This window comes from Sciurus carolinensis, chromosome 4 (genome assembly GCF_902686445.1).
Source record: "Sciurus carolinensis chromosome 4, mSciCar1.2, whole genome shotgun sequence".
NCBI classification, from domain to species: domain Eukaryota; kingdom Metazoa; phylum Chordata; class Mammalia; order Rodentia; family Sciuridae; genus Sciurus; species Sciurus carolinensis.
Genome location: NC_062216.1, coordinates 146642692 through 146668827, shown reverse-complemented (window position 1 = coordinate 146668827; position 26136 = coordinate 146642692). Strand labels below are relative to the sequence as shown.

General features: G+C 36.6%; 1 protein-coding gene across 9 annotated transcripts in view; it reads left to right on the top strand.

Annotated features, from left to right (window-relative positions):
- Positions 1 to 26136, top strand: part of LOC124982321 (POC1 centriolar protein homolog B) — a 90251-nt gene that overhangs the window by 24864 nt on the left and 39251 nt on the right. For 8 of the 9 annotated variants that reach the window (XM_047548741.1, XM_047548736.1, XM_047548735.1 and 5 more), the window contains 5 exons: positions 16306 to 16413; positions 16809 to 16924; positions 18379 to 18512; positions 20477 to 20545; positions 21318 to 21470. In XM_047548741.1, coding sequence (XP_047404697.1) covers positions 16306 to 16413; positions 16809 to 16924; positions 18379 to 18512; positions 20477 to 20545; positions 21318 to 21470 — 580 coding nt within the window. The remainder of the gene's footprint in view (positions 1 to 16305; positions 16414 to 16808; positions 16925 to 18378; positions 18513 to 20476; positions 20546 to 21317; positions 21471 to 26136) is intronic. The other variant, XM_047548737.1, reaches the window with a different exon arrangement.

Below are 26136 nucleotides of genomic sequence, written 5' to 3'. Positions count from 1 at the left end.
CCCAGCTAGGAAGTGGTAGAGTTTGAGTCTGAGTCCAGCTGGCTGTCTGCTCTTACTGCCCATGCTCTTCACTGTTTTTTTTTGGTCTCTATGGGACATTATTTTCAGGAGGTGTTGATTATAATCTAGGGTAATGAGCCTGAGATAGAGAGAAAGACATGCTGTTAGTCAATAGTTTTTTGTTTTTTTTTTTTTTTCTCCTAAAGATCTCACCCACTTTTTGACTCTGGCAATCTCAGTGTTTTTTCTATATTTAACATATAGCTGTGGGTTAAGAACATGAATTCTGGACCTAAAAATGTAAGTCAAAACCCAGGCCTACCACTTATCAGCATGTGACCTTTGATGAAGTCACCTTGTGTGTCAGTTTTCTTCCACGTAAGTTGGGATGATGGCAACAGTAACCTGCTACATAGGTTGTTAAGATATTTAAATGAATAAATATAGAGATAGCACCTAGGATAGTGCCTCCCACATGGTGGTCACTACAGAGCTCTTAGCCATCTCTCATCATCATCACTGGACTTACTGAATTTTTAAAGACACCTGTAACTTGAGTTGATCATTGCTTATATCCCTCACCAGAGAGCTTGGCAATAAGTGAAAACACTGTATATTGATTTAACTAAGCAAACAGAATGTTTCATTTACACTCTAATAATAGTCATTATTTATCAAGTATATTCCTTCTGGAAAGAATGAAGGTGGTTTATGATAACTCCTATATCTATATATATATCAGTCATTAGAAGGAATGGGGAGATGATTCTATTTAGAATCATTATGCTCAATACAAATTTAGTATGATATTTATCCTGATTTCCTACCCCTCAGATATTAATGGAATGATGGTGGCTGGTGTAGTTTTCATTTCCTTGCAGTTGTCCATGCAAGAAAAATTTTCTTGAAAGTAATTCTAGCAGGTATTTTATTCATTGCCCTTATAGTGAATCATCTGTATACAATATAAATGTAAAAAAAGGTAACACTAATGTAAGACAAAAAAAAAAAAAAACCTCATGAAAAGTCACCAATTTTGATGCTCAAAATATTCCTTTAATTGGCATAGTGCCTGCTATATATCACATATCTGTGTTATTTGCATGGAGATTGTGTGTCAGCTTTTTATCACTGAGACCAAAATACCCAACAAGAACAACTTAGAGGTGGAAATGTTTATTTAGGGCTCATGGTTTCAGAGGTCACAGTCCATAGATGACCAGCTCCATTGCTGTGGGCTCAGAGTGATGCAGCACATCATGGAGCAAGGGCCTAGTAGAGGAAAGCTGCTGAGTTCATGTGCAAAATGCATTTAGTTCATCACCGAGAATCCCATAGTCAACAGCTCTGGCATTGCCCAAAAGTCCAGTCTAAGTCAAAAGTCACCTCTGAGATTCAGGGCAAACACTTTGACTGTAAGCTCTTATAAAAATAGAAAACAAATTACATATATCCACTATACAGTGGCACAGAGTAAACCTTCCCATTCTAAAAAGGAGGAATAGAGGCATAGGAAGAAGGGATGGGGCAAAAGCAAGATCAAAATCCAACTGGGCAAACTGGTCTTATAACTCTACATATAGCGTCTAGGATACATGGATGTGAAATGTGCTCTCCAAAGGACTTAGGCAGCCTTTCCCCTTTGTCCTTGCCAATTGAAGTCCACATGACCTCTCTTAGCCTGAATTTCTCCACAGCCAGAAGCTTTCTTAGCATATAGTCCACATTACTGGCATCTTTTTATTCCTGAGGTCTCCATTTCAACTTTGGCTTTACCTGCACAGCTTTACACATCACCTTCTTAGGGACAACCCCCAGGGACTCTGACCTTGCTACACTTTGCCTGGCCTTCCAGACCTTCCTTTGAAATCTTAGTGGAAGTCTCCATGACCCCTTAACTTTGCTATCCAGTATTCATGCAGAACCAGCACCATGTGAATGGTGCCAGGGTCTGCTGCCAGCTTGCACAGTACCTGGGCCCCTGGAATCACATCTGCCAGGGGTACTGCACAGGCATGGTCACTGGCAGGGATGCAGGGGACTAGACCCTGCACCCTTCCTGCTTGTGCCTGATGCATGAAATAGCATGCCAAGTGTTCCCAGCTAGAATGTGGTACAGTGAGGGTCTGAGTCCAGCTGGCTGTCTGCTCTTACTGCCCATACTCTTCACTGTTGTTTTGGTCTCAATGGGACATTATTGCTCAGGAGGTGTTGATTATAATCTAGGGTAATGAACCTGAGATAGACAGAAGGATAAACTGTTAGTCAATAGTTCTTTTTCTCCTAAAGATCTCACCCACATTTTGGCTCTGGCAGTCTCTGGCAGTCTGAGTGCCTGCATGGCTCAATATGGTGAAACAACTTCTTAGGCCTTCTGTGCAGGCAAGGTACCCTCATGATCTCTTCCAAAGGAATTCTCCCTTCTACATTCTGAAACCTGCAGTGGGTATGGTCTTGCAAATTCCTGAGATGCCCTGCAGGCATCTTCCCTATTGTGTCTGGGCAAAGTACCCAGCAATTCTTTAGGGGCTGCTCTTCAACAAGCACAGCTTCCTTAGTCCTAGCTTTACATCCACTTTTCTGACCAAACCGCAAATTTTTTTCAAATCCTTCAGCTCTGTTTTCTGTACCTGATTCTCAGCGTAAACCTGGCTAAAAGCTGCCAGCAGTATCCATGCCACCACCTGACAGCTATGATGCTCTGAAATTTCCTATGCCAGGTTAATTAGTCCATCACCTCTAAATTCAACCTCACACAAAGTCTCAGGACAGGCATAAAGGAACCATGTTCTTTGCCAGAGTGTCCTCTAGTTCAGTTCCCAGTGGAGTCCTCATTTTCCTCTGAAACCACTTGAGTATGGCCAACATTCCTATTGGCGTTCTTATCTTCTAAGCTCATTAAACTCTGTTTACAGCATTCTAAGTTTTTCCAACCTTCATCTCTAAACTTGTCAAAATTCTTCCTGCATACCAGCTCAGAAGCCTTCTGAATCACATGGTCCAGTTAGTCATAGCAATGACCCCACTTCTTGGTATCAATTTTTGTTTTGTCAGCTTTTTTCCAGCGTGACCAAAATGTGCAACAAGGACAAGGTAGAAATGGAAAAGCTTATTTGTGGTTCATAGTTTTAGAGTCCATAGATGGCCAACTCTGTTGCGTTGGGCCCAAAGTAAGGCAGAACATCATGGGAGAAAGGCCCAGTAGAGGAAAGCTACTCACTCATGTCAGGGTCAGGAAGCAGAGAGAGAGAGAGGAAGGAGCTGAAGGAAGTACCCTTCCAGGGCATACCCCCAGTGATCCAACTCCTCTAGCCCTGCTCCACCCATCTACAGTTACCACCCAGTCAGTCTATTCAAACTAAGATGGACTGATTAGGTTACAGCTCACTTAATATCATTTCATCTTTGAATATTACTGCATTAACAGTAATACACCTCATATAAAAACCTTTAACAGAGATGAAAGACAGTCTTGGCCTCAAGAAGATTATAGTTCAATGGAAAAAAAAATAGATACTAAATAATTAAAAACCATTGCATCCTATGGAAAATAACAGAAGGTGATGAAGGAGAATATGAGTGAGGTATTAAAGTGGATTTGTGTGAGGAAAAAGTTAAGAAAGACATTCCAGGCACAGAGCTGAGGGAAGGGAAAAAGAAGAGGAAGCTGCAGTACATTTATCAGTGAGGGAGAACGTGAGAGAACGTGGTGTGCTCTAGATATGTTAATTTTTCAACTGAGGTCAGAACACAGGGAGTGCAGTGGGTCAAGATAGTCTGGTATTCATATGCCTACCTGGACCACATCACTGCCTTCAAGCAAGTTAGTTTCCTGCTCTCAGACTCTGTAGAAATTGGGGTTAATGAGGCTTTTCTCAGTGGCTTATTGTGAGGATGAGAAATGCAAGTTTTTGGTGTGTGGAGTTGAGCAGTGTTATTGAGACTGCCTTTACTCCAGTCAGGCACTATCAGGGAGAAACTCTGGAACTGGGGAGGAGCCACTGAAAATGTCCTCCTTATCAATTTGAGAGAAGAAAACATGGTGGGACTCTGTGCTCATTCCTGTTTTCTGGTAGCAGAGATTGAGTTTTCCCAGGGAAACTGGCCTTTTCTCATATTCCCTCTGTGTGCTATGGACTGAAGAGGCCTGTCCCCTTTCTAGCAGTGGACATAAAGCTCATGTTTGCCAGTGGGAACATAGCACTTCACTCCTTTATGAATGAGTCTTGCTGGAATGGCAGGTCTTTCTTCTTTAGGCTAATTTAGTCTGGAGCTGCTGAGGGACACTATGGCAAAGAATTGACCTGAGAATGTTGATTCAGAGGAAAGTAGATTTGTGAGATGAAAACAGAATGACTTATTGTCTAATCACATGGTTTGGTTTCTGGATACAGCCATATCTGAAAGTATTTGTGTGTACATGGTGTTGAATGTATGTGAGAAGGAGGGAAACCTTAAAATATTCTCTTTTGCTCCCCCACCCCACCCCAAATAAGACGCTTTCCATAGAAAGTGATGCTGGAGCAGAGGTTTGGGAAAAGGTGATCTTCATGTCCAGTTTTACATCCCTCCTCAACTGTTGCCTTAGTTTTAACATTGGCCCTTGTGGAGATTTTTTTTTTTTTTCTTTTTTGCAGTAATCTTTTTAAATGTTCTCCCTGCTATAGATTCATCTTCATTCCCCCACATCCTGCTTCTGCAAAAAGCAAATCTGGCCATGCGGTTCATCAGCATCAGACCCTCGCTGACTCCTTGCCCTGGCATGTCTGCTCTCTGCTTACTACAACCCATCCTTCTTTTGTCCCTTTCACCATTCTCCTTACTGAAGTCCTACAAGGTTCCTCGAGCATGCAGGGATCTGTCCTGAGCCTTACCACATGCTGCTTTTCATTCCTGGGATGTCCTGTTTCCTTCAGGACCCTGTTTGGTATCTCTTCATCCAAGAGGGTCTCTCTCTTGCCCAGGCCAAACTTGTCAAGATGCCTCCATGCTAATACACTGTGCTGTTAGGAGGTCTCTTTGTCAGCTCAGGCCTCTCTTTCCTGTTAGGCTTTGAATAACATGTATTTTATTCATGTAGTATTCTTTTGCCAGGCACTATTCTAAATTCTCTGTATGTATCAGAAAGTAAAACAGACTGAATTTCTGCTCTCATAGAGCCTTTGTCCTGAAGGGACACAGACAACAAATATAAGAATAATAAGTATTTATGAAAAAACTAACTTAGGATAACAAGACTGAGACAATGGGGTTGATTGAGAGGCACCCTTTTATAGATATTAGGAAGAAATATTTACCAAGAGGACGTTTGACCCAAGACCTGACTGAGATGAGGGAGCTTGTGAGGTGTATCAGGAGAGCATTCTAGTCAGGTAAATAATCCCAGTAACTTGGGAGGCTGAGGCAGGAAGATCACAAATTAGAGGTCTGACTTGATAACTCAGTGAGATTTTGTCTTAAAAATTTTAAAAGCAAATGACTGGGGATGTAGCTCAGTGATGGAGCACCCCTGGGTTCAGTGTTCAATCCCTAGTACTGTAAGAGAAAGAGATAGAAAGAGCAGGGGAGAAAGGAGAGAGGAGAGAGACAAATGACAAATACAATGTGAGAATCACTGTATTTGTTTATGGAAGAGGAGTTGTGGAAAAACATGATCAGTTGGTCAAGAGTAGAGTTAGGTTGTGCAGGTAGCATTGGTGGGAATGTTCACAGTCTTCTTCAGGGAAGAGTCATTTTTGTGGATCTTCTGTAGCAAATTCAGGAGTATTGTACATGCATGGTATGCTTGGAATGTTTAAGTGGCTGCATTACTTTCCTCGTCCCTTGTGGTTGACTTTCATTCAGTCTGACAGATTGCTTGCTCAGCCCACCTGGTCTTAATGAAACACATTTACTTTGCTGATACCCTATGGTTCTGGGGGATTTTTTTTTAAAAAATCAGTTCTTTTCTTACTGTTTGGAGTGAGTGACTCATGTAAAGCTCTGCAGAAGTCTCCTTGGAGGAAAGCTCTTTGGTAAATAATTTGGTTAAATTTAATGATTAAGGATATCATCTTTTTGGCCACTTTCTATATATGTGCTCTACAGCATTCTTGAATTCTTTCTTATATGTTTATTATAACCTTTTCGTCTTGACTCATCTTATTGCAGTTAGGACAGGACAGTAGAGATGAATGTCTAGCTGACGCAAATGACCACTGAGGCCCAGGCCCCCAGACTATTTATGCATCTTCCTGTGAGAATTTAGCCTTGATGAAGTCATCCTAATCCAGGACTTTCTTCCAAAGAGCTGCAAGACTGAAAGTCCTCTTTTCAGATTGCATCCAGAGGTGAGAAAACTCAGCAGGAATTGAGTCATGTTTAATAAATTAAGCAGAGTCTGAAACAAACCAGATGCCAGTTACTTATTTAATGATAGTGGTAATTGCAAGAGGGCTTAGAACTTTTGCATGCCTTACTCCGGGCCTTCTTGCTTTGTCAACAGAGTCAGAATGTAATCAGAGGTTACTCAATGAGGCCTGGAACTATAAAGCAAGAGGAGTTTGTTAAAAAAAAATCTGGATGGATAGTTTTCATCATGTTCAAAAGTGAGATGGGCCCATCTCTTACCCACACCTGCTCAGGATGCTGAATGACTGGTTCTGCTGGTTAGGTACAATCCAGAGGCCAGAAGGGAGACATGTCCACTGACTCTTTGCCTCATACTATTTCTGGACATCTCCTTTCTGTGGATATAGTATCTCCCAGGGATTCAGTATCACTGTCATGTGATCCTGGACACATAGTATAACCTCTCTGGGTCCCAGTGTGTTCCCTTATAAAATAGGTTTGAGGAAGTACTTTCGTCATGTAGTCATTTTGATGATTAAAGTTAATGAAGGGTCAATTAATGTTAACTATTAGCTGTCCTCATGTTTCAGTTCTTCCTGCTAGGGATTTTGTAGTTCCCTCTAGGTGGTACTCAAAAGTCATTTCACACATTTGCACCTAGTTTTGGGAAACACTACTATCGGTAGCTATTATCATCTATTGAATGTACTTTATGTATTTGACTGTCAGAGGGTGACTTTATTTGTAAGTAGTTGGATCTGAAGTCTCTGCTATTTAATTGGAGTTCATAGTCCATTTAAATGTATGTAACAAGTACTATGATTAGACATAATACTTACTGTTTTCTTACTGTTTTCTGTTTGTTTCATTTTTCTGTTTGTTCCATCTTACTGTTTTCTGTTTGTTCCATTTGATTATTGTTTCCTTATCATCCTTTTGGATTATTTCTTAGTATCCCATTTTATCTCCTCTACTGAGTTTTTAACTTTATTCTTTGTCCTATTTTTGTGTTCAGTGGTAACCTCTAGAAGTTATAGTAAGCTTCCTCATCACCGTCTACCCTTGAATTCATTTTATGATTTTTATATATAATATTCAAAACATATTAACCAGAATATACAGTAGCCCCTTGAACTTGGATTTCCTGGCCTCCAGAACTATGAGAAATAAATTTATGTTGTTTATAAACCCAGTTTGTGGTATTTTGTTGGTTTACATTGTCTTTACTTGTGAAGGCAGCAGTCATGTTTACTGTAATTCCACTATATGTATCTTTTTATTCTGCTGCTCTAAGATATTTTGTTTTTAGCAATTTTACCATGATGGACCTGGGAATGATTTTAATGCTTTTCTTGCGATTCACTGAACTATTTGGATCTGAAGATTATTATTTTTATTATATTTGAAAATACCTTTATATTTTATTCATTTATTTTTCATCCTTAATTTCTCACTTCTTTTTGAGATTCCAAATTCATATATTTGGACCACTTGACATTGTCCCATAGTTTATTGATACTTTGTTCACTTTTTCAACTTTTTTTCTCTCTGTGCTTAGTTTGCATAGTTTCTATCCCCTCTCTTCAAGTTCACTGGTCCTTTCTTGTGTAGTATTCAATCCACCATTAAGCTTATTCATTCATTTCTCTGGTGAGGTTTCCAATTTTGTTCATTCACAATGTCCATCTTTTCCTTTAAATTTTTGTACATATTGGCAAAATTTATTTTACATCCTCATCTGCTAATTCCAACATCTATGTGGTTTCCAGGTGAAATTTTCCTTCTTCTTTGTATGTCCTGTGATTTTTTTATTGTATTCCCAAACATTGCTAAATGTTTGAGAGTACATATTCTTCTGTAGTTGTCTAAAGAGTATTGTTTTGTTATGATAAGGAACTAACTGTTGACCCAACTAGATTCTGTTGAGAAATGAATTATTAAACTTTTATAGGAAAGATTTAATGTAGCTTTTGCTCATGGGGTATAGTACATTGATCTTTCTAGGGTCTCAGCTGAATGCCTGGTGGTCAGCAAACTCTGGATAGAACTTGAACATCAGAGCTGAGATGCAGTTCTTCAATACAACACTTGTCTAACATGCATAAGGCCTTGTGTTTGATCACTAGCAACCGAGGGGAGGGGGAGGGAATATGAATGAATTAATTTGGTGTGTGTGGGGGTTCCCTGTGTTCCTTTCTGTCCTCAAAATTCCAGCTCTTTGGCAGTTTTTAATTCTGATTTCTGTTTCTCTGCCCAGTGAGACCGCTGTTTTCTTGGGCTCCACTTCCATGTACCATAATTTAGAAAGTGCTTCAAGGAAGAAATCTGGGTTGAAATGGATTTTATGCTCATTTCACTTATTTCCCATCTTTCAAGATTCACAGCTCTATCCTATATTTTCTCCAGTGCCTAAAAACAGTTGCTTCATGTGTTTTGCTGGTTTTATGATTGTTTATTGTTGAGGAGCAAGTCTGGTAACCATTACTCTCCTCACCATGGCCAGAACAGGAAGTTCTCTTAAAGAAATTAGTGGAATCTAACAAGCTAATTTAAGTTTACATGGGTGTAATATATAAGTGTGTAAGAATGGCCATGAAAAATATTGACAAGAAGAAAAATTAAAAGAAACTTGTCCAACTAGCTCTTAAAACATCTGATAAAATTATAGTAATTAAAATATGGTTATAATGGTTACAGAATTAAGAAAATGGGTCATGGAAAGCCCAGAAACAGACCCATGTATATACGGGAACTTATTTTAGATAAAGATGGCATTTCTAATTAGTGGGGAAGTCTACAGACTATTTAATATGTGGTTTTGTTTTGTTTTGTTTCAATGCTAGGGATTGAATCTGAGCCTCTTAAATGCTACGCAAGCACTCTACCACTAAGCTACATCCCTAGCCCTTAATATGTGATGAAGATAACTAGATTTCTATTTGGAAAAATACAACATTTATTTGTATTGTTATGTTTATTTCACAGCATGTATTTTGTAGATGAGTTAAACAGCTAAACATTAAAAGTTATCTAAGTGATACTACTCTTCCCCCACTGAATGTACAGTATTTAAATGAATGCAGAGGATCAGCAGAGTCATTTCTTCAATTAGTATGAGGGTTTTAAATGTATGCTATGGATTTATGTCATTAAAATTCTGTGCTATGTGCCAGTACTTTCTATGAAGTTATTGCATGTGGTACAGAGACAATACCTGTTAGTGCCAAAGGAGATGAATAGCTGAGTTTTCTGGACTAACCATTGTTTATGATCTTTTATCTTAATTTATAGAAATATTTAAAAATAGTTGATCTATTGAGAAATATACTTGTGCTTTTAAAATATAAATTAGTGTAGTTTTAAATTTTTTTTTGAAATTCATTTGTGAAAATATCAGTTTTTGTTTGCAGTCATTCCTCAACTGGAAATTTTTCTTGAATTAGTGCTTTTTTGTATTGGAAATTATTGCTTTCAGTATAATTTCAATGACAAGAAATTAGAAATAACCAATTTGCCAAATTAAAAAACTAATTAAAGAAATTTGGATTATTATGAAACCATTAAAATGATAGTATATAGAAGTTATGGTATGAAAACATGTTTACATGGGGAGTAAAATTCAGAACTCATGATTATGATATAAAAGACCTATACATGAGCAAAAGATCAGGTGCCAATGAAACATAAAATATTAAGAGTGATTGTGTTTGGGTGATGAGATTCTGAACTTTTAGCCTTTTTTATATTTACCAGTTTTTAAAAATGATTTTTCTTTAATGATGAAGACATTTATGATTTAAAATACATGTATAGGTACAAAAAGTGCAAAAGCACTTTTCTCAAAGTTTAAATTACTGTAGCACTATATTTTTAAGTGGTGTATATTGTAGCACACATGTTTCTTTCTGATGTCCTTAGAGAAAAATAAGTAGAGATTAATGATGAGAGAACTTTTCCAACATTACTACTTATCCAGCATTAATTTTAGGGGGAAGGAGATCTGCCTTTAATTTTCAGTTGGTAGTATTGCAAGTGATCTTTTGGCCTTCTGAATTACAAAGATTTTTTTATTGTGGTAAATATATATAGTGATGCTTCTCAACTTTTGATGGAATTATATCCTAATAACCCACCATAAGTTGAAAGCATTTAATCAAAAATGCCTCTAATGCATGCAACCTACTGTACATCGTAGCTTCACAATACAGTAGGCTGTGGAGTATTGGTTGTTCCTCTGGTCAGTGCTTCGCTGCCTGGGAGCTGCAGTGAGCTGCTGCTGCCAAGTATAGTTTTGTTCCTCATAATTGCTAGCCCAGGAAGAGGTCAGAATTCAAAGAATCATTTCTAATGAATGCGTGGCCTTTATACTATTGTATAGTTGAAAAATCATAAATCCAGCCATCATGTAAGTCAAGGACTGTCTGTATAACATAAAATTTACCATTTTAAGCATATTTATGCATTCAGTTCTGTGGCATTAAGTACATTCTCATTGTTGTACCCAACAGATTGAAAATATTTTAAGCATCAGCTTTCATTGGTTATATATAATATTAAATTAGTCTTCATTTTTTAAAAATAATTTTTGATTCCTTCAGTATTTACTAAGGACCTTTTCAGTGCCAGGCACTGTACTGGGGTAGAAGCAGGTGTGGCTTCTCTCACCTTCTGTTGGCAGAAGGAAACACAGAACACTCAGTCGTGGGTGTGATGTAAGTGTGAATCTGGGCCACTGTGAGACCACATCCTGGGGAACTAACCTATTTGGGGCAGGTGCTGGTGCTGAGGAAGACTTCTAAGGAAGTGATACTGAAGAATATGTAAAATCCTATCATGTATTTTAAAATATGTAAAGAGTAGGGAACAGGGTTTGAGGCACCAGGAACAGCGTGTGAGGACCTTAGAGAAGATGGCCAGGAAGAGTAGGGCAATGAAGATGAGGCAAGAGGCTCGTCCTGGAGGACTTACTGCAAGTTGTGGGAATGATGTCAGACTTTTGCTCAAGGCAGATACGAAACCACTGAAGGGTTTAAACAGAAAAATGACACAATTTAAGATCTAAAGATCATTTTTGCTGCTGTGGAGATCAGAAGACTGTAAGGGCACTATGGTAGGAGAAGTCAGGACCTGATAATGGTTTGGAATGTGGGGAATTGGAAGGTAAAGAAGAAACAAGCATAACTCCTAGGTTTCTGAGTTAAGAAACCCATTCACTGAGAAAAAGGACTCTGAAGGAGCAGATGGGGAGGAAAGGAGTGACTTGGCTATGTTCAGTGCTGGAGGCCCCTCCAGGATACCCAAGAGGATATGCCCGGGGGCAGTTGTACTCGTGGCTAGAGAACCCAACAGAGAAGTCTTGGCATATAAACACTGAATGACCCAACAACTATTAGCATGTTTCATGGTACAGTTGTTCTTTTTATATCATTTTCATTTGCTCTTTGTCTCTCAGCAGTCATATGAATGAATCCTGTTACTACAGTCAACAGATGGTTTCTCTTCTAATGCTGACCAACACTTTAAAAAAAAAATCATTTTATTGATTGCCCTGAACTTCTCCTTCCATATGTAAACACCAAATTCTGTCAAAGCAAACTTTAAGACTGCCAATTTTTTAATGCATATATGAAAATTTTGGTCTGAATACAATATATACTCCCTATTATGCAAATAAAAAAACTGTGGCCTGTGTGTTTGTGAGTTTCACAAGATTTCATAACTGGCTAGGTGCAGTTCTAGCCCTAGAATTCAGTACCCTATACTTACTGGGCTGTCTTATTTCCTTACTTTTGACTGTTTCCCTTCCTATTGAAAGACCTGTTGGCTTGAGAGTTCCTCTTGCTCATGATTTGTTTCTTATGGGACATGGAACACTAACTGCCTTGTTTGGTCTTAAAATCCTAAAGCCTGGAAATATGTGTTTTAGAAAATATAATGATAAGAAATTTTCAAGGCAGGATTGGGACTGTAGCTCAGTGTTAGAACACTTGTCTAGCATCTACAAAGTCCTGGGTTCAATTGCCTAGCATAACAGAAAGAAAGGTGGGAGTAGGGTGGGAGGAAGAATGGAGGAAGAAGAGAAACAGCTAAAGAAAAACTTGTACTTCTTATGAAAGCACTTTAAAACTTTTCATGGTTCATGAACCTTTTTGGTTCTCTAAGGAACAAAATAACATGCTGCATGTGCACATGGGCAAAATTTTATGTGTTGTTTCAGGAACTCCATAGACTGCAAGTCAAAGAACTTGTAATTTGGGCTACTCTCTAGGACATATGAACCAGTTTTTCTAGAAAGAAGTACAAGACCGTCCTCATTCTCTTGAACGATTAGTTCAGTTGACTTCACAAGTGCCTTTCAGACAGTCCCTGTCTGCTAATCCATTAGTCACCATTGACTAATATCCATCTCGGTGACACACTCTCAGGAAGTTTTAAAGGTGGAAGTTTTAAAGGTGGTTTGGGTGGTACTGAATTAAAAAGTCAGAAATCTACTAATTCTTAATAGAAATTTTATGTCTTCTTAACATTCTTGAACTCTTTTAGATGTTGTTTGAACCCTGACAATAAAGAAAGGCCTAACCTTTCCATATCAAAGTCAAGACAAAGAGAGGCCTGGTTTTGTTTGTTTGTTTTGTTACCAATCTATTTTTGATGTCTTTAATTAAAAATAAAAGGGAGGAGGAAATAGAAACCACCATCTTTACTTTCAGCCTCTCCAAAGGTTAAGAAACAGATGCAGGAATTATAATATCTAGAGAAGGGCAAAGGCCTTAACCCTGAGCCCCCACCCCTACCCCAGTGGGTATGTTATGTTGAACGTGGAAACTCACTCCCTCTAGTACCAGTTTCTCTCAGCCTCCACCTCCACTCATCTCTTTTTCATCTCTCTCTCCAGGTTGGTACCAGGGATGGAACCCAGGGATGCTTACCACAGAACCACATCCCCAGCCCTTTTTACTTTTTATTTTGAGACAAGGTCTTGCTAAGTTGCTCAGGGCCTTGCTAAGTTGCCGAGGCTGACTTCGAACTCTTGATCCTCCTGCCTTAGCCTCCCAAACTGCTGGGATTACAAGGATGCACCACCATGCCTGGTCCCCACTTATCTCTTTAGTGCTGGGAAATTTCTGCCAGACTTTGGACCCTTCTGCTCAGAATGATTTTTTAGCTGATCAAGATCACCTGCTTTTCCTTATCACAAGTTTCTTTAAAATTCTGTTTCTTCCGTGGAACTTCTGTTGACAAATTAGAACCTTTTTTTTTTTTTTGGGCATTTTGTTTGTTTATTTTTTAATGGGTTATATTTTTGTTGTTGTTCATTTTTTGTTTGTTTGTTTGTTTTAAATTGAGGATTGAATCCAGGGGTGCTTAACTACTGAACCACATCCCCAGTTCTTTTTATTTTTCATTTTGAGATAGGATCTTGCTAAGTTGCTTAAGGCCTTGCTAAGTTGCTGATACTGGCTTTGAACTTGTGATCCTCCTGCCTGAGTCCCAGAGTTGATGAGATTACAGGTGTGCACCACCATACCTGGCTTGGCATATTTTTTTTATCACTATCTAAATTTTATCTTTTGTATGTCCTCCTACCTCCCTAGAATGAAAGTTTTACTCTAGCAGGGAGTTTATTAATCTCATTCACAACTATATTACTGTTATCCAGGGTCCTGCCAGTGTTGGTGCTTAGTAAATCTTTGAATGACTCAGTGAATGGTTATCACCACCCCCTAAATCTTCTCGAACACAGGGACCATACTTGTTCTCATTACAGCTTGTGGCAGCACACTTATGTATTAAAGTATGGTCTGAGCACACTGCCTTACCATATCCATTCACTTTAGAACTATCTGTGGTTTGCACAGAAGCCACCTAGAACTTTCAGTGTTCTAAATAATTTGGCCAGTAGAAAAAATTTTCCCTTTTTTTTTTTTGGAAGGGGGAGAGGGGGTCAGACTTTAGCAGAATAGATCTAAAGTTGCACTGTGGAAACAGCCTGGTTCAAATTTGCATCTCTTTCCTTACTGACTTTGGCAGTTCCTGAATCTTTATATGCTGTTTATTCACCTGTAAATGGAGGCAAGCAATAGCACCTGTTTTATAGAGTTATTTTGAAAATTGAATTAGTTGCTATAGGTAAAGTATTAAGAACCATACTAGAACATATGTGTTCAATAAATGTGGATAGAATAATAATGGGACAATGGAGGTAGGATTTGCTCAAAAATTTCTGTACTTTGTTATATGATCATTCCATTTTATTAAACATTTTTCCTTATCGTTTTCTCAAAATGTCATTGGTTAGAAATATAATTGTGACTTCAAATATTCACATTGTCATTTTTTTAAAAAGATAGTTTATTAAGAAACAGTTTGAGCTGGGTACGGTGGCACATGCCCATAATCCCAGCAGCTGAGGAGATTGAGGCAGGAGGATCAAGAGTTCAAAGCCAGCCTCAGCAAAAGCAAGGTGCTAAGCAACTCAGAGAGACCCTGTCCCTAAATAAAATATAAAATAGGGCTTGGGATGTGGCTCAGTGGTCAAGTGACCCTGAGTTCAATTCCCGGTACCCCTGCCCCAAAATAGAAGAAGAAACAATTTGATTCCTGAATTAGTTGTTTATAGTTATTATGCAAAGTTTATTTTCATGCAGCTCCTGAGTAGATTTTTATTCCCCAGAGTTTCTATAAGTTTCCTCTATTTCTGTAATACTATTTGTGCATTTCTGTTATACTTTTCTCTATATTTCTTCCATTTTTATTTTCTCACACATTTTCTGGAGAAAAAGATTAATAGAATATTATTGGTTATAAAATTAGATGGATTTTATACAGCATGGAAGATTTTAACTTACAAGATTTTCATGAATTTTGAAAGATTATTTCACATAGAACTTAATTATATTGTGTCTTTTTTTTCTTCTTCTTCTTTTTCTTACATGATGAATCATAAATGCCAGATTTAAAATATCTTTCAGGAAGAATTATTTTTAGGTCAACCTTAAGAATGGGATGGGGTGGTGGTGCAAAAAGAAAACTTCCAATTATGTTCCACACCCTTAATTATTGACTTACAGTAATCTGGACTCTGGGTTTAGAAGGAAACTACAAAGGAAACTGAAACATGATCAGCCTATGACTTAAATCTGCCTTTTTTTGTTTTTGGTATTGCTGAACGTTAAAAATAAAAATACTATTCATGGTTTCCTAATAGTTAAAATTTTGTTTCATGTTCTGTTTGACCCTCATCTATTTTTAGAAGGCAGTTAGAAAAATTAAAACAAAGAAACTAGAAAGGATCTTAAAGTAAGAGACAGCTTACAAGCAGTGGAGAAGGTGTCTGAGATCTTTCTTGTGTTTTCTAATGGAACATGTGGATGATAGGTTTGTCCATGAAGGAACTTCTGTCTACATAAGTTGTCCTACTTTCAGTTCCCTGGAGCTCTCCGGCCTCCCCACATCCTAGAAGTTATAAGCTTGGGGAGTTAGGTTCTTTTGTGGGTGACGTCACTTAAATTTTAATTCTCAACCCACCAATTCCTTTCTTACAAAAAGCTTCACTAAAGGTTGTTAGGATAAGTAGAAAAGGCTCTCTTGAGTCGAATGGATAATACTGGAAAATGACAGAAAAAGAAAAAGGAAATACAGTACTTTAAAAAATACAAGGTAATTGGCTTGGAAATTGTGCAAAGTTGAATAAAAAACTAAATGCCATAAAACTAAACTCTTTGAATAAAAGAATAAAAGAAAACTGGTTAGGCTGCGTAGCATATTTTGACCTTTCAGAGTTTGTCTGTGTTGTTTGTCATGATGATATTTGGTTGGGAAGAGGCTGGTTGCAGAATATGACTTGGCTCATGGTGTGGTAAAAGAAGCCTGGTGCGTGATATGTACAGCGTGGCTTACATATGCTGTGGCAGTGTAGGGTGGTAACTGTTGGGAGCTTTTCACAAACAGAATTTTATTTCCTCTGCTTTCTAGATTTTCACCTGATGGAAGATTAATTGTTTCATGCAGTGAGGATAAAACTATTAAAATTTGGGATACCACAAATAAGCAGTGTGTTAATAACTTCTCAGATTCTGTAGGGTAAGTCCACTCCCTTTGTACGTGTTTGTATGGATCAGTTTGCTAAGGAGACATGTCATTATAGCATTTTTAAAAAGAAATGAGGATAGGGAAGGAGAGTATAGAAGTTCATTGGATTAGACAAAGAGGAATAAAGGGAAGGGAGAAGTGATAGGAATAGGAAAGACAGTAGAATTGATTGGACATAACTTTCCTGTACTCTTATATGAATACACGACCAGTGAAGCTGCACATCATATTCAGCCACAAAAATGGGATCAAAATTGTAGTGGGTTGTACCCCATGTATGTATAATATGTCAAAATACACCCTACTATCATATATATTTTAAATCAACAAATAAAGAAATGAGAATAAAGAAATCAATATTGGGCCATTTTAATCTTTCCTCCTAGATTTGCAAATTTTGTGGACTTTAATCCTAATGGTACATGCATAGCTTCAGCAGGTTCTGATCATACTGTAAGGATCTGGGATATCAGAGTAAACAAGTTACTCCAGCATTATCAAGGTAAGTCAGCTAACAAAATCATGCAGGTTCTGAATGGCTGCAGTGGGAAGCACCCATTCCCCTCCTTGGTGTGGTTTGGCCCTCTACATAGGGGGCCAGGGGCCACTTTGAATGAACAGTGTAGTAGCTCCCATCAACAGCAAAAACAAGAGGCGAGAGGGAGGTACAGGAATTTTAGAAACAATGTTAGGGCTATTTAAAAAGAAGAAGTTACTGTGGGATTTTCCAACTCTGGTTACTACTTTGTGTGAGAAGTCAGGGATAGAAGTTGACACTGAATTTTGAATCTCAAGGAGTTATATGAGTCCAAATAGGTATCATAACGGGTAGAAAATGATTTCCTACTGTGCCTACGTATTGCAACTAAAAGAGAAGTAAGTTAGTTTTCTTGGTTTATATTGGAATTATACAAATCCACAACGTTATTGCACCTTAGTGAATATTACTTACTCACTGTTCACTATGTAGCAGACACTGTGCTAAGTCCTCACAGTATTCCTAAATAGGTATCATGGGCTGGGGATATAGCTCAGTTGGTAGAGTGCCTGCCTGGTAAGCACAAGGCACTGGGTTCAATCCCCAGCACTACAAGGAAAAAAAAAAAAAAAAGACTAATAGGTATCATATTTCTTCCATTTTAAAGATAAGGAAATTGAGGTTTGAATACAGTAACTTGCTCAAATAATTACTAGAACTGACAGGGTCTTCCTGCTGACAATGCAAGGAAGAACAAAGTTTTGATCTCTGCATTGTACTGCCTTCTATTGGAAGGACCGTATCCAGAAATGAATTCTCAGACCAGTGGCAGGACTTTGCCTTTCACATGTGTCTCCATACTCTGTACTCTTAATCCTAAGTCCGTAATTATTACATTTAATTTGAGGCTAGATTATATACCTTATATGAGCTGTTAGCAATTAACTCTTAATTATACAGTTAATATAGCCAAAGACTTTATAGTTATTATTATTATTTTTTTTTTTTTTTTTTTTTTTGCGGTGCTGGGGATCGAACCCAGGGTTCTGTACTTGCAAGGCAAGCACTTTACCAACTGAGCTATCTCCCCAGCCCCGACTTTATAGTTATGTGGTCAGTAAGATTATATTTACATGTCACAGTCTTAATTTCAAAGTTATTCTATCTCATTAACTGGAAGCTTAATGCTGTGTAAGGTCAAAATATTTAACTTAGTGAGGTATAAAAAATGTTGGTGTTAGGGGAAATGATTCTTGTTTTCAAACTAAAACTGCTATAAGTTAAAAAAAAAAAAAAGGTAAAAGGGCCTTCTTTGGCCTTGTAACACATATAGAATTATGTATGTTATAGTGTATATAGCTATATATAGTATTGTAAAGAAAATCAATTATATGCAGCTATGAATATATTAAAGATCATATGACATAATAAAGAAATAATTGTTCCCTGAATTTTTGCTTTGATTTTCTACTAATTAGTTCACAGCTGTGGAGTTAATTGTATATCATTCCATCCTTCCGGTAATTATCTGATCACTGCCTCTTCAGATGGTACACTTAAGATTCTGGATCTCTTAGAGGGAAGACTCATATATACACTTCAAGGACATACGGTATTAACAATAAGATTTTTACTTTTTAAATAATATGTATTTTTAAATTTTGATCCATTTTGTTGTATGCCTGTATTGTTTTTCTAGGTTGTAGCACACTTTGCCATTATCAACAAACAACAACAACAACAAACACCAACTTTTTATTTCTAAGATTATGTTTTTTCCCTCTGGAAACAACTCTTAGAAATATTATTTATTGTAATTCTTGTCAAAATCAATGTCTTACAGTGACCATTAAATAAATGTCACTGTCTTCATTAGTATATAGCACAGTGTGACTGGTTAAATGGTGGTGGGTAAGTTTATTTTATACTTCTGATCTTTCTATCATGGAGAGCCTGTCTCACTAGCTCTAACAACCTTCCACACCCCTTTCTTCATCTGATTGATGAGTTTATAAGGAGAACCATGCAAGGAAGCCCAAAACTTTCATTCTCCTGCCTTAGCAGTGAACCTGACTTCGCTGTTTTTCTGTGATACTTCTAGTGGAGAGACTTGCCCTTATACAATGTTGCTGGTGACTCAGTTAAACCTGGCTCATTCTGGACGTCAGTTCTAGAAAGCCTTCCACATAAGCCACATTCTCTTTCTATAAGCTTTTGTTAATTTAAAAAAAAAGTGATATTTTGCCTCCTATATGCCTTATTTCTTTGTCAAATAGGGAAGAGGAATTGAGAATTTTTTTAAGTATATAAACTGTTCCTCCTTTGTAGGTAAATATTCAGATTTATTGTTTTTTTTTTTTTTAATAATCCTCTTTTTTTAAGTGTACTAGATACTTCCTTTTAACCAAGTATAGTCTATTTATGTCAAGAAATAGAATGAACTTTATGGTCTAGAAGAAAAGGGTTTCTTTCTACCTTCATATTTCCTGCCTGGCTTCCTGCTTTGCTTTATCATTTGTTCTGTTAAGAGGAAGCAGAAATAGACTAACCTGCTCAGATATATGCATACATTTAGACTTAAGCTGAATAAACACAATCAATAAAAGTGGCCAAGGACTTAAATATTCATGAAAGAAGTACAAAATAATGAAAAAGATAAACTATTTAAGAGAAAGGCAGTACACATGAGGATGGAATTTTTCATAATCTGAAGGTTAGGGTGTTTATGAGGCTTTAATATCCTAAGTCTGTGGAATGGTCTATTGAAAAATACCAAATGTTTTCCCCAAAAACTGTCTTATATAGATTAAAAGCTTATTAAAATAAACAGAACATATTAATATTTTTGAGATAAGAAATAGTCCTTCTTGTCTTCACGGAAAATTGGCCTAGAGGCTACACATCTGTAACTACGCTGAATACAGTTTTGTACCACTCCACAGCCTTGCCCACCTGTGAATTCTCATTATCCCTCACCTAAATGGTGGCAGTAACTGCCAAACTGGCTTCCAGTCATTCACTCTTGTACCAGTTCTTCATTCTCACAGTTCTATTGATTTTCACAGTCGCATCTCTCCTTTGTATATCCTGCTTTGAAACTTTTAGTAGCTCACGACTGTCTACTTCAGAAGGGAGAACTCAGTTCCCATGTATTCAGGAAATGGCCTTTGTTTATGTAGCCTCCTTCCCATCATCTATAGATTTATCATTCAATTTATGCTAAGTATTCAGTTGGTTGACTACAGAATAGAAAGACAAAAGATCATAGCAGAAATTCTGATTAACTTCCACATGTACAAACATCTTAAAGGAGATAATTTTTATTTATTTTTTTACTAATTTCTAGTATTTCTTTTTTGGTTAGTATTATTTCATTGTGTTTTAATATAATAGAGCTGGTTCTTTGACTATCTTTCCTCTCCAAGCATTAGTTGCTAGAAACTGGATATGTTCTGTCAGACTTACTGCATAAGTCGTCTACATAAATTGTGATGAAAAATTGGTACTCACACTCTTCCTTGCCAGGAGGAAGCATTACCAAGTGCTTTTTGCCTTTTATCTCCCTTAATTTTTCAGGGACCTGCGTTTACTGTTTCATTTTCCAGAAGTGGAGAGCAATTTGCATCAGGAGGTGCAGACACACAGGTTTGTACATCTTTCCACTCCCTCTTTGATGGGATAGAGGAATTTAATTTGAATAAAGGAATCTTTGACCTCAGCTAAGATTTTTATGGCCAGCTAGTTTGTGTATGTTAAGATGATTAGCACTGGGTTTACATTTCCATTTAGTGACAGGAAGTCTGCTGTCTCATAGCTGAAATAGTTCCAATTATAATAGTTTTTGGTATTCAGCAGTTATTTTCTTTTGCTGATTTCACACTTAATTATGCATGTAACTGACTCGAATGTGTAGTGCTTTTGCTTGAATTATTGCCACATCTTTTGTCTATATATCTTGTTTTTGAGGAAAACAAATGTTAAACTTCTTGAGGGTGGTATTAATAATTTATTAAGCTTATTTGCATTTATTTGAAATGACCAAAATTATTTATAGTCAGATCTATTAAATAAAGTAGGTGACCTAGCCAAAAGCATGGTTTGGACTTTGGGGAAAACAAGAGAATTTTAAGTTAATATGACACTATCTTACTATTAATTTTAAGCCAGACATGAAAGCAACTTGAAATGCTAAATTTCCCCACTATGCCTAAAAAAGTATTGAGAAGCAATAACTTTGATGAAATATATGTGTGTATGTGTGTGAGTGTGTGTGTGTGTGTGTGTGTGTGGAGATATATAGATATATATCTTTTTTGACTAATTAGAAGGACAATTCTTTATACTTGGCTTTTTATAAATTAGTTCTGTTGTTGATCATGCAAGCAAATAACTGCCAACATTACTGACTTTTTTTTAGGTCTTATTATGGAGGACCAACTTTGATGAATTGCATTGTAGAGATATTAATAAAAGAAATCTCAAAAGATTGCATTTTGATTCACCACCACACCTACTTGATATCTATCCAAGAACACCACATACTCATGAAAGAAAAATAGAGACTGTTGAAGTGAGTATTTTGTGCATATTTGTCTTACAGTTTGGGGTTCTTACACAACTAGGTGCTTGAATTGTATTTAGTTACATAAAACCTAGTCCTGCCCTAAAACAGCACCACTTTGAGAAAGTCTATTGTTTTCACTAATAAAACAAAACTATATGCATATGGTAGTATGCAATAATGTTAAAGCCTTTTACATTCACTTCTTGAAGTCCTAGAAATAAAGCTAAAAATTGCATGACAATAATAAAAGATGAGAAATGAAATCTAAGGCCTTGGGTGACTGGCTGGCTTCATATTCTAGACATTTTTAGGGAGGTCATGTGATGTATGTCATAGGAACAGAAATAAAGGATACGAATTTTTATAACAGTAGTTGAAATAGGTATCTTAAAACGCTTATGTAGTAAAATAAAAAAGATAAAGATAAAAAGAAAATTGTATGATCAGTAAAAAGAAGCAATTTAGGCATTAAGTCTAATTATTAAGACCATTTTATTATTTGCCTACATATATTTTTGGGTATATAATTATTTAACCCTAGTTTTGTATGTTTGTTTTGTTTTTTGCAATAGTGGGGATTGAAATCAGGGCCTTGCACATGCTAATCAAACACTCTACCTACCTTAACCCCCAGCCCTTTACCTTAGAGTTTTGTTGACATGTTCCCTTAGGTCATATAGATTTACATATACTCTCTTCAAAGAGAAATTCTTTGCTGGGTTCTTAGCTGGTATTAGCCTGCTGATTACCATTTGTATAATTCTTCTTAATCCCTTTCCTTTCTCTTTCCAAGAGCTGGTTTCAGAAATTGTTATTCCCTGTTTATCTTTTTATCTGATTCTTTTTATTTATTTTTTTAACCATCAAAGGGATTTTCTTTGCATTTAGACTGGGTATTTTGAGTTCTTAAACTTGTTCCTGAGTGGCAATGCACAGTAGTAGCCCGTCACTATTTCAGGCTGTATTCCCAAGTCTAAGGTCTTCCACATCAATTGCTTCTTTAATTTTGGTTTTCTTTGTCTTGATCCTCTCTCTTACCTCAGGTATTTGTTAGCCTTAGATTGTGCAAGTGTACATGTGTTTTTTTCTTTCATAATTTTTGAACAACTTTAAAAATTTTGTTTAACCCATTCATATCTTGGGATTTCTGTCATACTTTTTCCTTAGTTCTGTTTATTTTCAATTATTTGCTATAATTTTATTCCTCTTGTACTTCTGACAGTCTTTCTGTTCTTCTGAAGAATTAGTCAGTGCATTTCACTATTTGTTTTTTTAACTTTTTTTTTTAGTTGTAGATGACCTAACCAAAAGATTTATTTTATTATTATTATTTTATTATTGCTATGTGGTGCTGAGGATCAAAGGCTCCATCACTGAGCCAAAACCGCAGCCCTCATTACTTCTTTATATTACTTCTTATATCTTTTTCTTATTATTTTTTGAAAGAAAGAATGTAATTTGCTTATTGTTCTTCTCATTTTTCTTCAGTACCTACAATTGTAGGTATATTTGTTGATCCCTGCAATTACATATGTTTATATAAATTAAAGGTGAACTGTATTTTAATTTAACTTTAGTATACTTATGTTACCAAGGCTGATTGTTTTGGCTGGGCATGATCAGGAGAGAGATACCATGTTCCCCTACCATCTACTCAGCCACCTCACCAGAGTGGTGAGGCCAGGCCTGGATCCCCTCACTCCTAATTCAGTATTTCCTTGACACCATGCTGTCTCAGCACAGAAACACAAGCCATTTTCTCTGTGATTTACTGTCAGCCCCTGTCCATTTGAGAGAGCTAGGCTTTCTTTAAAATGTCAACAAGTTGTCTGAGTAGCTCTGACCTGACTGTACAGCCAGAGAGCTGAAAACCCACCTGGGTTGCTTAGTATTGCTAGGTCAGGATGACCCAGGCCATGCAAAGCCACTCTCAACTGTATTTTTAAAATATAAACTTAAAAATTCTATTAAAAACTGACTTTTCATTTTGGAATTAGAGTTCAGTTGCACTATAGAATGCTGAGCATTGTGACTGAGGGGTTTTTGTTACTGTTTTTTTTGTTTGTTTGTTTTGTTTTGTTTTACCTTAAGTAAATCAGCCTTATATGTACAGTTTAAATTATCTTCAAACCCTCATTGCTGCTTGAATTTAAGTATAGAGAGTATGGCTTAGTTTTATAAATCCTGTGATATGAATTGCCAAAGAAATAGTAGGACTCTGCATATGAACATCTAATGGTTCAGTGTTTCTTGTTTTTGTTTTTGGTAAAAATTTTCATAGTAATGCAGAGGACATTTTAATATTATGAAAAAAATATTAATTACCAAATTGGGTATTTTTTCCATTTGTTTTTGTGTGGTTCTAATTTTTGTTGTTTTAATTTTTTCCTTTTCATTGTGTGTGCAGGGTTGGAGGGCAAGGGGGTGGTACTGGGGATTGAACCAGGGCAGTCAGCCACTAAGCTCATCCAAAGTCTTTAAAATTTAACTTAATTTAATTTTTTGAGATAGGGTCTCAAACCTCCTGAGTAGCTGGGATTACACGTGTGCACTACTGCCCAACTCAAGTTATTTTTTAATTACTTTACTTCAAATTAATGCATATGGAAATCTCCAGAGCCAAAAATCTATGTAATTTAAAACTTACAATGGAAGAGTATGAATCAGGATAGAAGTTGTGCAGTGTCCATTTATGAATAATAGACTGTAGTGCTTGTAGAAAGTCAAGGTTTTTACCATAAGAAATGTTTCCTCTTTTTGTGTGATTTAGATATTTTGAGTAGTTCCAATTTCAAATGGTGAGACCAAATTGTATTTTGATTGGTAAACATTTTCCTATCTACACTAGGTGGCAGTAGATAGAAGAGAATGAAATGTCTGAAAGCAATCTCTGGATAACTGGACTAAGCCTGAAAGGAAAATAAGTCACCCTGGGTTGCTTTTCTTTGCCTTTGCTGCAGACTCAGCTTACAGCAGGAGTCTTGGTTGCTTTCTGCTTTATGGAACAGCCTGAAAGAAGCAGAGTTGCTGGCTAGCTGGGCAGTAGTCCCTCACGCTCATCTATACAGATTTATCCCTCCTTTACTGTAACAAGGCAATTACTAGGCATGTGCACCCATATCTAACACCATTCGGCTGGATAATTATAAAATGTTCTGTTTCTGAAACAGCACCTATACTCATCAAGAGTGATAAGTGTGTTAAACATCATTCTAGTCTTTTTACTGCAGTCTCAGCCTTTCTTGCAACAGTCTTGGACTATGTCAGTAGTATCTCTGCTGCTATCCCAACTTATTCTTTTTATTCTACTTATCTCTCCCACATTAACCTTTCTAAAGTACATTTTAGATATGAACTTTTTTTGCTTTCCAAAATCCCTTCACTCTTTATAACTTGACCCTTGCCAGACTCTCTAATTGTCTCTTTTTTCTACCCCTGTGCAAAAAGTACCGTCAGCTTTCTGCCACTGTGTTGAGGAATGCTCTTTAACTCATCTCTCTTGCTTTGTCTTCTAAGCCTTTTTAAGAAAGCCTTTTTAAGGCTTGTTCAGTCATGTTTCCTCCATCAGAAACTGCTCTCACTATCTAAGCACTGGGGCAACCAATTCTTCTGGGAGGTTCTTCAGTGCCTTCCTGTTAGTACCATTTATTTGACATAAAGTTCTGCATCTGACTTGCCCTTTGTTTACTTCTTTGTATTAATGTTATTTGAATTTTTTTGTTTTTGTTTTTGGTCTTTTTGAATTTTGAAATAACTTTTCTCAAAGGTAGTCATGATTGTAGGTAATCATTCTCTTGTTTTCCTTTGTAATTTTATTGTATATATTTGAAATATGTTGTTTAGCTATGTTTTTGAACTTCATATTAATGGACTCATATTGAATATTTCTGTAACTTGCTTTTTCATTTAACACTAAGATCTTGAGATTTATGTATATGAATTCTGAATATATATTTTCAGATGATGTACAGTTTTATTTCATTTATTTTTGCTGCTGTGTAGTCTTCCAATTAATTTGCCACAATAGTAATCCCCACAGTCTATTTTACTATTAACAGACATTTGAGGTATTTCTAGTTTTTTGAATTGGGACCATTTAAACAATGTTAAAAGCAATGTTAATGTCATTGAATTTCTAGGTTTTGTAATTTGATAGGTGTTAATATTTTCCTTTAATTTTATTTTCTCTTTACTAATATTTCTGAGCATCTCTTCATATGCTGATTAACTGTTACGTTTTCACTTCTGTAGTAATGTTTTCCTTGGGCTAGCCATTTTTTTTCACTGATTTGTACGGTTTTGGTGTGTGTATTTTAGATATTTATCCTTTTTCCATTTTAGGTATCATAATATCTCTTCCTTCATTATCTGATTAACTCTGTGGTGTCCATTGTTAAACAGAAATCCTGACTTTTTAAAATACAATCATATACATATTTTTCTTTTTGGCTTAGCTTTTTCAGTTTTTAAGGTTCTTTTTTCCCCCTAGCCTCTCATTACTAAGATACTCCTGAGTTTACTTTTACTTGTTTTCTTAGCTTTAGAATAACAGTTAGGTTTCTGATTTATTCACTGCCTACCTTTCCATACAGTGAACTGTTTTCTCAATTATAAATCCTCTGTTCTCTATTAACTTGTGTTCCCACTTGTCTCTTACTATATTTATTTCCCA